Source organism: Oncorhynchus mykiss, chromosome 4, assembly GCF_057628025.1.
Source record: "Oncorhynchus mykiss isolate SJ-2025 chromosome 4, ASM5762802v1, whole genome shotgun sequence".
NCBI classification, from domain to species: domain Eukaryota; kingdom Metazoa; phylum Chordata; class Actinopteri; order Salmoniformes; family Salmonidae; genus Oncorhynchus; species Oncorhynchus mykiss.
In genome coordinates this window covers 87,033,375-87,047,766 of record NC_143025.1, presented here as the reverse complement: position 1 = coordinate 87,047,766, position 14,392 = coordinate 87,033,375, and the positions used below count along the sequence as shown (strand labels likewise).

Here is a 14,392-nt window from a genome sequence, read left to right as displayed (position 1 = left end):
CCACACTGCTCACGCCCATCTGAATAGCCAGGTGCTAAAATAGAACTTGGTTCTATTTGTGACACTTGACACGCTGCAAGTCCCTCCTCTCCCATCTCCTCATTGGTTTTGAGGAGCATATACCCACGTGGGTGATTGAAAGTTGAACTGAGAGCCACACTCCAGTCCAGTTGTTGGTGGTAATGCACCTTATTAAAGTTGGTTGCCAACCTCCATATAAAGTCCTGAAGAAGAATAAGCCTGAAGGAGGAGAGATTGCTAGAAACAAACTGTTTTTAACCTTTTGTCTGTGGATTAATTGTCGGAGTAGAGGACCTTGTGCATTTCAGGTAAAATAACAACTGTTTATATCCCAGGACAAATTTAGCTAGCAGCAGCAAGCGACCTGTCCCCAAATGTAATATAGTTGGTTCAGGGTTTGTTTTGTTATTTCAACCTGCGTGTCCTGATCGTATCTGGTGTGGGTGGACAAAACCAACATGCGCGCGATGGCGGACACATGCATGCCTCGTCTGGTCAGCATGTTAGGCCTCTGTAATGTCATGTCAACATCAAACTGTAATGTCATGTCAACATCAAACTGTAACATTACAGAAGGTCACCAAGTTGATGTTGACTATGTGTCCTTGGTGGCTCTGTTCAGTCAAAACATTCTAGATAATATGAGGCATGACATCATCAGAATCCATTGAGAAACATCTGTTTTTCCCCAGAGTCCAATGTGAAGATGTATAGCTCTGTCTGTTTTTTCTCTACCACCACACCCACATAAACCACAGCAGGCAATGTATGCTAGGGAGTCAGTATAGAACTAACTTTAAAAGACACACTACACTCAACATATGTATGTGCTGTGATGCCGTCAGGCACTTTCTGTGTGGGCTGTGTTGATGTGTGGATGTTTCTTTGTACAATACCAAGAAATTGCTAGTAACCTTTGTTACATGGCACATACATTTATTCAGATCACAAACACGTCTGTCCTGTCCTGTTTTCAGTCCAACTGCTAACCAGGTGTCGTTGGGTCGGGAGACTCCCAAGCACTATGGGATCACTTCTCCTATCAGCCTGGTCCAAGCTAAGGAGGCTGACCTTGTCCTCACACACAGGCTGACTGAGGCCCTGAAACCGTACGGGGTGTTTGAAGAGGAGCTGGAACTACAACGCAGGTAGGATGGTTGTCACTAGTAAATGGTCACGTTAGAATGGACACAAGTTATATCAGCTAGTGTCAAGGCCTATGAGGAGGAGGAGAAGTTTATCCAATATCTTGCCAGTACATCAGCCAATTATTCTTATGTTGGGGTTTCAGTCAGTACTTGGTAAACTGTATTTAATATATTTATTTATTTATTTTTAATTACACATTTTAACAAGGCAAGTCAGTTAAGAAAAAAATCCTATTTACAATGACTGCCTACAGGGGAACCGTGGGTTAACTGCCTTGTTCAGGGGCAGAACATTTTTTTTTTTACCTCGTCAGCTCGGGGATTCGCTCTAGCAACCTTTCGGTTACTGGCCCAACGCTCTTAACTACTAGGCTACCTGCCGTGGTTATAAAGTGACATACTTCTATAGTTATTTATGATATATTTTTTTAAAGTCATAGATATATTAGACATTTTCTATTTGGCTTTACTGCTGTTACAATTGGCTCATTCATCCCACCTCCTCTCCCCCAAAACCATCTATAATGTCTGTCCTATATCTGAAAGATAATAGAAATGCTTACTACCGCTCAAAAGTTTGCACTCACCTAGAAATGTCCTTGCGTTTGAAAGAAAAACTCATTTTTTTGGGGTCCATTTTAAAATAACGTCAAATTGATCAGAAATACAGTGTAGACATTGTTAATGTTGTAAATGACTATTGTAGCTGGAAATTGCTTTTTTAAATTTAAATAATGGAATATTTACATAGGTGTACAGAGGCCCATAATCAGCAACCATCACTCCTGTGTTCCAATGGCACGTTGTGTTAGCTAATCCAAGTTTATCAATTTCAAAGGCTAATTGATCATTAGAAAACACTTTTGCAATTATGTTAGCACAGCTGGAAACTGCTGTTCTGGTTAAAGAAGCAATAATGCAGGCCTTTTTATACTAGTTGCGTATCTGGAGCATCAGCATTTGTGGGTTCGATTACACGTTCAAAATGACCAGAAACAAATACATTTCTTCTGAAACTTGTCAGTCTATTCTTGTTTTGAGAAATGAAGGCTATTCCAGGTGAAAATTAGCCAAGAAACTGAAGATCTCGTACAACGCTGTGTACTACTCCCTTCACAGAACAGCGCAAACTAGCTCTAACCAGAATGGAAAGAGGAGTGGGAGGCCCTGGTGCACAACTGAGCAAGAGGACAAGTACATTAGACTGTCTAGTGAGGTGTATTTTTCTCAAACAAGTCCTTAACTGGCAGCTTCATTAAATAGTACCCACAAAACACCAGTCTCAACTTCAACAGGGAAGAGGCGACTCCGGGATACTGGCCATGTAGGCAGAGTCCTTCTGTCTAGTGTCTGTTCTTTTGCCCATCTTAATCTTTTCTTTTTATTGGCCAGTCTGAGATATAGCTTTTTTTTTGCAACTCTGCCTAGAAGGCCAGCATCCCGGCGTCGCCTCTTCACTGTTGACGTTGACACTGGTGTTTTGTGGGTAATATTTCATGAAATTGCCAGTTGAGAACATTGATTTTCGGGGTGTCTCGTAGTCGGACAAACACCACTCTAGCTCTGCCACCTCGGCCGCAGCATCAACGGATGGAGACTCATCCAATGCAAAAAAATAAATAAATATAAAATATATAATGCTGAAATCTAATTAGCATAATAAAACTGATCCTAAAAAAATACACCAGTTTAAGCTAGAGAGAGATATATTTTTTTAATGCTAATTACATTTTCAGCAGGGGCGTGAACATCGACTAGGGGGGTTAAACGTCAAAGTGCCACAGACTTCCTCTAAATCATGCCTTTTATTTTCCATAGAATACACGTGTTGGGAAAACTGAACACACTGGTGAAGGAATGGATTCGTGACGTCAGTGAGACAAAGGTATGATTTTACATTCGACCTATAAGACCTTTCTCTGATACAGCAAGGGGTCTGGTGATAACGTCAAATGGCTCAGTCCCAAATGTAGTGGGTCACTTTTGATCAGGACTCTGCATTATAAAAGGGAATAGTGTGCGATTTTGGTATGCAGATAATATTTGGTTGATATGACAACCGCATGGCACTGTTACCTACCATGATGCAACAGTTCGTAAGGATTGTATGTACGGATTGTTTAATTTTCTCCTAGAATCTGCCTGCCTCGGTGATTGAGTCTGTCGGAGGGAAGATATTCACATTTGGGTCGTACAGGTTAGGAGTTCACACTAAAGGTACATGTTATGTCCACTTTTCACTGCAAAGGTTACAGTAAGAGTTGTTGTCTGACAGGAATGCTCATTTTCAGTTCAAAACAATTTCCTGTTTGGTACCCACTGAACACGACTACCAACCACACAGGTTCAAAAGTCCTGAAAACATATGACCACAGAGTTTACATCTAAACAAGGTCTTCTGTCCTCGTCTTCTAGGGGCAGACATCGACGCCCTGTTTGTGGCTCCTCGACATGTGGAGAGAACAGACTTCTTCTCCTCGTTCCTGGACAAGCTGAAGGAGCAGGAGGAAGTCAAGGATTTGAGGGTGGGCATTGTGTTGGTAGAGTGAGACTTGTGTTGCTAGTAGGTGAGAGTGAAGTGGGTATTGGTAGAGTTGGAGGTAAAGATTCATACCCAAAAAATGAACAAGGTGCAGACTGTTCATGAACTTCTGTCTTTTTTTTCCAGGCTGTTGAGGAGGCATTTGTCCCGGTGATAAAGCTGTCTTTCGACAGCATTGAGGTGTGACATTTGAACATATTTCTTGAACATTTGCATTATTGCAAGGAAACCATGCTAAACTGGTTCTGTACATCCAATATTGAGATCTACCACTTTTTAAAAAATGTCCATGAACTGTTTGTTGTGTATTTCTAGATCGACATCCTGTTTGCACGGTTAGCTTTGCAAACAATCCCAAAGAATCTGGACCTTCGAGATGACGGGCTGCTGAAGAACCTTGACATCCGCTGCATTAGGAGTCTCAATGGTAACACTGAGCTCTTTGTATCCTCTGATCTTGGGTCCTGATGTGGTTCAGTTGGTGAAAGTGTGGCGTTATCAGCACCAGGGTGACGGGTTCGGTTCCCGCTGGGGTCACAGATACTAAAATGTACAGTGTATTCGGGAAAGTATTCAGACCCCTTGACATTCTCTACATTTTATATTACAGCCGTATTCTAAAATTGATTAAATTGTTTCTGCCCCTCAATCTACACGCACTAGCCTATAATAACAAAATAATTTTTTGGGGGTAATTAATTAAGAATAAAATGCATATCACATTTACATAAGTATTCAGACTCTGTACTTTGTTGAAGCACCTTTGGCAGCGATTACAGCCTCAAGTCTTTTTGGGTATGATACTACAAGCTTGGCACACCAGTATTTGGTGAGATTCTCCCATTATTCTCTGCAGATCCTCTCCAGCTCTGTCAGGTTGGATGGGGAGCATCGCTGCACAGCTATTTTCAAGTCTTTTCAAGTTCGAGCTCTGGCTGGGCCACTTAAGGACATTCGGAGACTTGTTCTAAAGCCACTCCTGCATTGTCTTGGCTGTGTGCTTAGGGTCGTTGTACTGTTGGAAGGTGAACCTTTGCCCCAGTCTGGGGTCCTGAGTGTTCTGAAGCAGCTTTTCATCAAGGATCTCTCTGTACTTTGCTCCGTTCATCTTTCCTTCAATCCTGACTAGTCTCCCAGTCCCTTCTGCTGAAAAACATCTCCACAGCAGGATGCTGCCACCACCATGCTTCACCGTAGGGATGGTGCCAGGTTTTCTCCAGACGTGACGCTTGGCATTCAGGCCAAAGAGTTCAATCTTGGTTTCATCAGACCAGAGAGTCTTGTTTCTCATGGCCTGAGAGTCCTTTAGGTACCTTTTGGCAATGCCTTTTTACTGAGGAATGGCTTCAATCTGGCCACTCTACCATAATGGCCTAATTGGTGGAGCGCTGCGGAGATAGATGTCCGTCTGGAAGGTTTTCCCGTCTCCACAGAGGAACTCTGGAGCTCTGTTAAAGTTACCATCGGGTTCTTGGTCACCTTCCTGACCCCCCCCTTCTCCCCCGATTGCTCAGTTTGGCCGTGCGGCCAGCTATAGGAAGGGTCTTGGTGGTTTCAAACTTGTTCCATATAAGAATGATGGAGGCCACTGTGTTTCTGGGGACCTTCAATGCTGCAGAAATGTTTTGGTACCCTTCCCCAGATCTGTGCCTCGACACAATCCTGTCTCGGCCCTCCACGGACAATTCCTTCAACCTCATGGCTTGGTTTTTACTCTGACATGCACTGTCAACTGTGGGACTTTTTATATAGACAGGTGTGTGCCTTTCCATATCATGTCCAATCAATTGAATTTACCACAGGTGGACTCCAATCAAGTTGTTAAAACCTCTCACGGATGATCAACGGAAACAGGATGCACCTGAGCTCCATTTTGAGTCTCATAAAAAAAAACGGTCTGAATACTTACCTAACTAAGGTATTTCTGTTTTTATTTTGAATACATTTGCAAACGATTCTAAAACCTGGTTTTGCTTTGTCATTATGTGGTATTGTGTGTAGATCGATGAAAAAAAATAATATTAATTTAATCCATTTTAGAATGAAACTGTAATATAACAAAATGTAGAAAAGGTAAAGGGGTTGGAATACTTTCCAAATGTTCTGCATGCGCTGTGTATTTACTGTACTGTAAGTCGTTTAAGATAAAATCACTTGCTGAATCGTATCTCACTACACTGATCCAAGTTAAAAACGGTGTGTTTTGAATGGTCGAAAGGCCTCTTAACGATTTGGTTGTTGACTCACCGCTAACTGTAACTACAGCTGGTTGAAAGCAACTGCTGTGTTGTAGGTTTCAAGTGTTCTCTCTGCATTGCTGTAGCCTAACAGTCTGTCTCTATGGCGACTGGGTTAGTTACGGGGATACATTGTAGCCTAACTGTCTGTCTCAGAGGTCGACCGATTATGTTTTTTCTACGCCGATACCGATTATTGAAGGACCAAAAACAGCCGATACCAATTAATCGGCCAATTAATTATTTTTTTATAATAGTAATAAATAATAAATTAATAAAAATATATATAATACATTTATTTGTAATAATGACAATTACAACAATACTGAATGCACACTTTAACTTAATATAATACATCAATAACATCAATTTAGCCTCAAATAAATAATGAAACATGTTCAATTTGGTTTAAATAATGCAAAAACAAAGTGTTGGAGAAGAAAGTAAAAGTGCAATATGTGCCATGTAAGAAAGCTAACGTTTAAGTTCCTTGCTCAGAACATGAGAATATATGAAAGCTGGTGGTTCCTTTTAACATGATACTTCACTATTCCCAAGGTAAGAGGGTTTTAGGTTGTAGTTAATATTGTATTTATAGGACTATTTCTCTCTATGCCATTTGTATTCCATATACCTTTGGCTATTGGATGTTCTTATAGGCACTTTAGTATTGCCAGTGTAACAGTATAGCTTCCGTCCCTCTCCTCGCCCCTACCTGGGCTCGAACCAGGAACACATTGACAACAGCCACCCTCGAAGCATCGTTACCCATCGCTCCACTAAAGCCGTGGTCCTTGCAGTGCAAGGGGAACAACTACTCCCAAGTCTCAGTGAGTGATATTTGAAATGCTATTAGCGCGCACCCCGTTAACTAGCTAGCCATTTCACATCGGTTACACCAGCCTAATCTCGGGAGTTGATAGGCTTGAAGTCATAAACAGCGCAATGCTTGAAGCACTTGAGCTGCTGGCAAAACGCACGAAAGTGCTGTTTGAATGAATGCTTACGAGCCTGCTGCTGCCTACCATCACTCAGTCAGACTGCTGTATCAAATATCAAATCATAGACTTAATTATACCATAATAACACAGAAATTATTCAGTTCCGTATTTTATCTAACGGGTGGCATCCATAAGTCTAAATATTGCTGTTACATTGCACAACCTTCAATGTTATGTCATAATTGCGTACAATTCTGGCAAATTAGTTTGCAGCGAGCCAGGCGGCCCAAACTGTTGCATATACACTGACTCTGCGTGCAATGAACGCAAGAGAAGTGACACAATTTCACCCGGTTAATATTGCCTGCTAACCTTGATTTATTTTAGCTAAATATGCAGGTTTAAAAATAAATACTTCTGTGTATTGATTTTAAGAAAGGCATTGATGTTTATGGTTAGGTACAGTCGTGCAACGATTGTGCTTTTTTTTCGCAAATGCGCTTTTGTTAAATCGTCCCCCGTGTGGTGAAGTTGGCTGTCTTTGTTAGGAAGAAATAGTCTTCACAGTTCGCAACGAGCCAGGCGGCCCAAACTGCTGCATGTACCCTGACTGTTGCAAGAGAAGTGTCACAATTTACCTAGTTAAAAGAAATTCATGTTAACAGGCAATATTAACTAAATATGCAGGTTTAAAAATATATACTTGTGTATTGATTTTAAGAAAGGCATTGATGTTTTATGGTTAGGTACACGTTGGAGCAACGACGGTCCTTTTTCACGAATGCACACCGCATCGATAATATGCAACGCAGGACTCGCTAGATAAACTAGTAATATCATCAACCATGTGTAGTTAACTAGTGATTGATTGTTTTTTATAAGATAAGTTTAATGATAGCTAGCAATTTACTTTGGCTTCTTACTGCATTCGCATAACAGGCAGGCTGCTCGTGGAGTGCAATGTAATCAGGTGGTTAGATTAACTGAAAGGTTGCAAGTTTGAATCCCCGAGCTGACGAGGTAAAAATCTGTCGTTCTGCCCCTGAACAAGGCAGTTGACCCACTGTTCCCCGATAGGCCGTCATTGAAGATATGAATGTGTTCTTAACTGACTTGCCCAGTTAAATAAAGGTGTAAAAAAAAAAAAAAAAAGTAGACCAAAAATACAGATTTCCAATTGTTATGAAAACTTGAAATTGGCCCTAATTAATCGGCCATTCCGATTAATCGGTCGACCTCTAATCTCTATTGTGACTGTGGGTTAGTTACGGGGATACGTTGTAGCCTAACAGTCTGTCTCTATGGTTAGTTGGGGACAATAATGACTTGACGTTGTGTTTTCAGGTTGCAGAGTTACAGATGAGATCCTCCATCTTGTACCCAACATTGAGAACTTCAGACTGACTCTGAGGACCATCAAGCTGTGGGCTAAACGTGAGTTGGATCTGTAGTATTGTTGTTGCATAGGAGCGCAGTCATTTGTCTTGATGGAAAACAGAACTGTGTGTGTTGAGTCAGTATCTTCCATAAGTGTGTGTGTGTGTGTTCACCTGCTTGTATGTGTCGGTCCCCGTTTTTGTGTGTGTGTGTGTATGCTGTGTAACACAGTGACTGAGACTGTTGTGGCTAGACAGGTTGGGAGTATCTCACTCATTCTCACCTTGCCCTCTTTTCACACAAACAATCAACTAATGACATGTCAACACGCTGGGCCCAAACTGAGCTCCTATTTCCTACACAGGATTATCCTGCCTAAAAGAAACCGTGTCATGGCATTTTTACACACAGGACAGACCTCAAGCCTCATTGCCATGGTGAATTTGTTTGGCTTTCATATTCTGCCTTTCCAATCATAATTCTGACTTTCCAATCATAATTCTGACTTTCCGATCATATTCTGCCTTTCCAATCATAATTCTGACTTTCCAATCATAATTCTGACTTTCCAATCATAATTCTGACTTTCCAATCATAATTCTGCCTTTCCAATCATATTCTGCCTTTCCAATCATATTCTGCCTTTCCAATCATAATTCTGACTTTCCAATCATAATTCTGCCTTTCCAATCATAATTCTGCCTTTCCAATCATAATTCTGCCTTTCCAATCATAATTCTGACTTTCCAATCATATTCTGACTTTCCAATCATAATTCTGACTTTCCAATCATAATTCTGACTTTCCAATCATAATTCTGCCTTTCCAATCATAATTCTGCCTTTCCAATCATAATTCTGACTTTCCAATCATAATTCTGACTTTCCAATCATAATTCTGACTTTCCAATCATAATTCTGACTTTCCGATCATAATTCTGCCTTTCCGATCATAATTCTGCCTTTCCGATCATATTCTGCCTTTCCGATCATAATTCTGCCTTTCCGATCATAATTCTGCCTTTCCAATCATATTCTGCCTTTCCGATCATATTTTGTCTTGCGGGAACAGCAAGACAATGAAAGCCCGCAGAGCGAGTCACTCACTGGCATGTAAGGCCAGTCAGGTGCCGGTACTGAATGTGATTCTCTAGCTGTGACTGTAGTCATTTAATTTTTTAAATTGTGTAAAACTAAGCCCAATCAAAAAAAACATCCCCTTCGACCCCCAACCCTTTAGTTCTATTAAGGAGCTAGATGGCTGTTAGTGATATGGCATAGGATTCGCCAAGCTTATTGGGAGACGAGGCAGAACCGTCAAGGAATTACAGCTGAATTGCAGGACCAGCTAAATTGCACTGGTGCCTGGTGATCATTCATGTACGGCCAAATAGCTCACTTACCATCAAATGTGAATCGGCTTGAATACTATAGATGTGATGAAAATATATTTTTCTTTACGCTTTGGAACTGCCGTTTTAATCAGGTTTTCCATTTAAAACGATAAATAAAATTCCAAGTGAATTAAAGTTGTCATTCTCTGACCACCCGGCTGGTCTCGACTGCCCATCCTGGTCTTATACCTGGCCAGGCTCAAATTCTGAGGATTGATTTGGGCCGGACAAGTCATGTGTGGAAGACATTAGACATGGTTGTGGAAACTACTGGAGAATCCACTGGCCACGTGAAATGTAGTTGGTGTGAGGGTTTTTCTAAAATAGGACAGCAGGAAGATGGGTAGGCTGCTTCTCTGAGCCTGCAGGAAGATGGGTAGGCTGCTTCTCTGAGCCTGCAGGAAGATGGGTAGGCTGCTTCTCTGAGCCTGCAGGAAGATGGGTAGGCTGCTTCTCTGAGCCTGCAGGAAGATGGGTAGGCTGCTTCTCTGAGCCTGCAGGAAGATGGGTAGGCTGCTTCTCTGAGCCTGCAGGAAGATGGGTAGGCTGCTTCTCTGAGCCTGCAGGAAGATGGGTAGGCTGCTTCTCTGAATCTACAGGAAGATGGGTAGGCTGCTTCTCTGAGCCTGCATGGGTATGTGTGCCACTGTCTGGAACAGTGTAAACAACACTGAACACATTATAAGTAATCCCAGAGGGTCTATTCTAACAGGTTTCCAAAGCTTCATCACAGGAAAGATGATACAGTTGCTTTAGCCGACATGTTGCGATTTATTTGTTTAATTATTTAAGCCCCCCCCCCCCCCCTATTTTATTTTAAAATCAAAAATACTTTTTGTATTTAAAGGCATGAATGACTCGTATGCTGTGTGATGACACAAACAAATGAATGTTTGATATTGAAGTATAGGCCCAAGTAAGTTACGTTATAACAGCTAAACAAGACGTGCTCACAGGACACTTAGATGGTGGTTATACAAGCTTGGTCTACTTGTGGGGATGATTGTAGCCTGATATTAAGAAGGAGGGTAGGAGGAGTTGGCGCTGGGTACGTTTTTAGGCCAGTGTCTGTCAAACAGGTGCTGTTAGATTAGCAGGGCCTAAAACACCCTCCACCTGCCAGTGCCTGGCTGGATCTGTGATATTTTGGTCACAAAAAAAAAATGAAATGGAAACAATATATCACATTTATTTCTCACTAGAAATACATTTGTTTTAGGAATATTTACAAAGGATCATTTGTTGTTGTGTTTTGTTGGTTTAATTTTAGCGTAATAAAAATATTTTATCTGGTTAAAAGTCTGAGTGCCTGTTAGATTTTTACATGTGTTTGGTGGACCTATAGATTAGCCCTCTAAAGAATCCTGACCGTCTAGAACAGTGTAAACACTCAATACAATCTGAGATATCCCGGAGAGTTTTTTTTTACGCCTTTATTACATCATGGCAACAGATTTAAAAAAAAAAAAAAAAAACCGTTGAATTGGTGAAATCGCTTTATCTGACAGATGTTGTGTGAATCTTAGAGCTCACGGAATCACTATTAAACAAACACTCAACAGAACCCGGATCTGTCTCATTTCTGAAGATGTTTATGGATGTGTTTATAAATCCTGGCACATTTTTAACAGGTGATTTATAACTAAGTTGGGGTTTACTCACTCCTCTGACTTTTCTTAAGGAAAGGGCCGTTTCCCCTGTCTCCTCCCTCCGCTACCGCCACATTGTTCTCATGATTGGGACCTGTTAGTGGTATTTATTTTCTTCCGTTGAAACGTGTGTATATATATATATATATATATATATATATATATCACACACACATACATACACACCCCTAATGTTATTGTTCTCCCCCAGGTCATAACATCTACAGTAACATCTTGGGCCATGCTGGTAGCCAGGACCTACCAGCTCTACCCAACACCATTTTATATATATATATATATATATATATATATATATATATATATACACCTAATGTTATGTTCTTGTTCTCCTCCAGGTCATAACATCTACAGTAACATCCTGGGCTTCCTGGGTGGAGTCTCCTGGGCCATGCTGGTAGCCAGGACCTGCCAGCTCTACCCCAACGCCGTGGCCTCCACTCTCGTACACAAGTTTTTCCTCGTCTTCTCTAAGTGGTGAGAAGTCTCGCTCTTTCAGGCGGAACTCTGTGACCTGTTTTCAGATGGTCATTCGTTTTTCTGTGCTTGGCCAGTGACGTGTCGGTTTTTGTCTGAGGTGTTTATGAACAAGGGTTTTCCGTGGTGCCGGACAACGTGACCGGGAAGATTGTAAATATACCGAAGATTGTAAATATCCATTTGAGAAATTTACCGGACCCATATGCATTGGGTGCAGAATCCATTAGGGTGTCCAGCCACGATGTTCAGAATGACAGAAATCACTTGTAGATTATGGTAATTCATCTTAACAGAACATACAACACCTGTAATGAAGCAGCCAATAAAATGTTATTTTCAAACATTTGCCAGAATGTAGTTGGCGGGAAAACACCATTCTAAACACTGTGTCTAGGAAAACACCATTCTAAACAGTGTGTCTAGGAAAACACCATTCTAAACAGTGTGTCTAGGAAAACACCATTCTAAACAGTGTGTCTAGGAAAACACCATTCTAAACACTGTGTCTAGGAAAACACCATTCTAAACACTGTGTCTAGGAAAACACCATTCTAAACAGTGTGTCTAGGAAAACACCATTCTAAACAGTGTGTCTAGGAAAACACCATTCTAAACAGTGTGTCTAGGAAAACACCATTCTAAACAGCGTGTCTAGGAAAACACCATTCTAAACAGCGTGTCTAGGAAAACACCATTCTAAACAGTGTGTCTAGGAAAACACCATTCTAAACAGAGCATCTGATAGCGTTTCTGATAGAAACTTAGTAAGAGAGGGAGAATCTAAAGATGAAACGACTAGGATGGGTTTCTGATATGACTAGGACTGCATTTGTCTTCTGGACAACGAAAGAAAGTTGATATAGTGGTGGGTCTAATAGAACATGAGAGAAATGGTGTAGTGGTGGGTCTAAGGGTGTAGTGGTGGGTCTAAGGGTGTAGTGGTGGGTCTAAGGGTGTAGTGGTGGGTCTAAGGGTGTAGTGGTGGGTCTAATGGTGTAGTGGTGGGTCTAATGGTGTAGTGGTGGGTCTAAGGGTGTAGTGGTGGGTCTAATGGTGTAGTGGTGGGTGTAGTGGTGGGTCTAATGGTGTAGTGGTGGGTCTAATAGAACAGGAGAGAAATGGTGTAGTGGTGGGTCTAATGGTGTAGTGGTGGGTCTAAGGGCGTAGTGGTGGATCTAAGGGCGTAGTGGTGGATCTAAGGGCGTAGTGGTGGATCTAAGGGCGTAGTGGTGGATCTAAGGGCGTAGTGGTGGATCTAAGGGCGTAGTGGTGGATCTAAGGGCGTAGTGGTGGATCTAAGGGCGTAGTGGTGGATCTAAGGGCGTAGTGGTGGATCTAAGGGCGTAGTGGTGGATCTAAGGGCGTAGTGGTGGATCTAAGGGCGCAGTGGTGGATCTAAGGGCGTAGTGGTGGATCTAAGGGCGTAGTGGTGGATCTAAGGGCGTAGTGGTAGGTCTAAGGGCGTAGTGGTGGGTCTAAGGGCGTAGTGGTGGGTCTAGCGGTGTAGTGGTGGGTCTAATAGAACCGGAGAGAAATGGTGTAGTGGTGGGTCTAATGGTGTAGTGGTGGGTCCAGTAGGAAATTAAATGGAAATTTGTCTAAATTATACTAAATAAAATCATTCATAATACTTTAACAGAACTTTGACAAAGAGGAATTAATGTACTGTTAATAACCTTCAGTTGTTGATGCATGTATTAATTAGTCATTTCCCGTTCTCATTCTCCGAGTGGAAACATTTACAGAGCTCACAACTTGCTACACTTGTGAGAAATAACTTTTGGTTTATTTCGTAAGCATCATTTAAGAGATTTTTCCATGTTTGTTTTTTCGTTTTTTTTTCTTTCCATTGTCTTATATTTGGTGAGCAACGGATATGTGTCTGGTTTCTCTGTCCTGATAATGTTGAGAGCGTACCTAGTACCTGTACCTAGTACCTGTACCTAGTACCTGTACCTGTACCTAGTACCTGTACCTGTACCTGTACCTGTACCTAGTACCTGTACCTAGTACCTGTACCTGTACCTGTACCTAGTACCTGTACCTGTACCTGTACCTGTACCTGTACCTGGCCTGCTATGTAGGAAAGTGTTTTTTTTTTTTTTTACATTAATCGTGAATTATATTGTAAAACTATAGTTCCTCACAGTAAGCTATTTGTTAAAATATTTCCAAAAATGTCTCGATAGTCACCCATCCTCAGTGTGAAAGATCAATGAAAATTATAGACTTACTGCTACATTGGCCTATAGGCTATGAGTTCCGTGCTCTCATTTCTTTAGTCTCCCGAGTGGCTTAGCGGTCTAAGGCACTGCATCTCAGGGCTTGATGCATCATTACAGGTTCGATTCCAGGGTGTATCACAACCGGTCGTGATTGGGAGTCCCATAGGGGCGGCGCACAATTGGCCGGTATAGGCCGTCAATAGTAAATAAGAATGTGTTCTTAATACATTTTTTTTTGAACTTTTTTTTTATTGTTGTTGTTGCCGCCAATGGATCACGATGTGTCCATATGGCAGAGGATGATGGTCCCTTATTACTTTACTTCTGTAATTGTATGATTAACCACGTGACAGTGATGGAA

General features: G+C 41.5%; 1 protein-coding gene across 1 annotated transcript in view; it reads left to right on the top strand.

Moving 5' to 3' along the window:
* Positions 1–14,392, top strand: part of LOC110522579 (poly(A) polymerase alpha) — a 29,411-nt gene that overhangs the window by 1,499 nt on the left and 13,520 nt on the right. The window contains exons 2-9 of the mRNA XM_036976218.2: positions 999–1,169; positions 2,988–3,054; positions 3,305–3,386; positions 3,585–3,694; positions 3,838–3,891; positions 4,027–4,138; positions 8,234–8,323; positions 11,665–11,803. Of these exons, the coding sequence (XP_036832113.1) occupies positions 999–1,169; positions 2,988–3,054; positions 3,305–3,386; positions 3,585–3,694; positions 3,838–3,891; positions 4,027–4,138; positions 8,234–8,323; positions 11,665–11,803 (825 nt within the window). The remainder of the gene's footprint in view (positions 1–998; positions 1,170–2,987; positions 3,055–3,304; positions 3,387–3,584; positions 3,695–3,837; positions 3,892–4,026; positions 4,139–8,233; positions 8,324–11,664; positions 11,804–14,392) is intronic.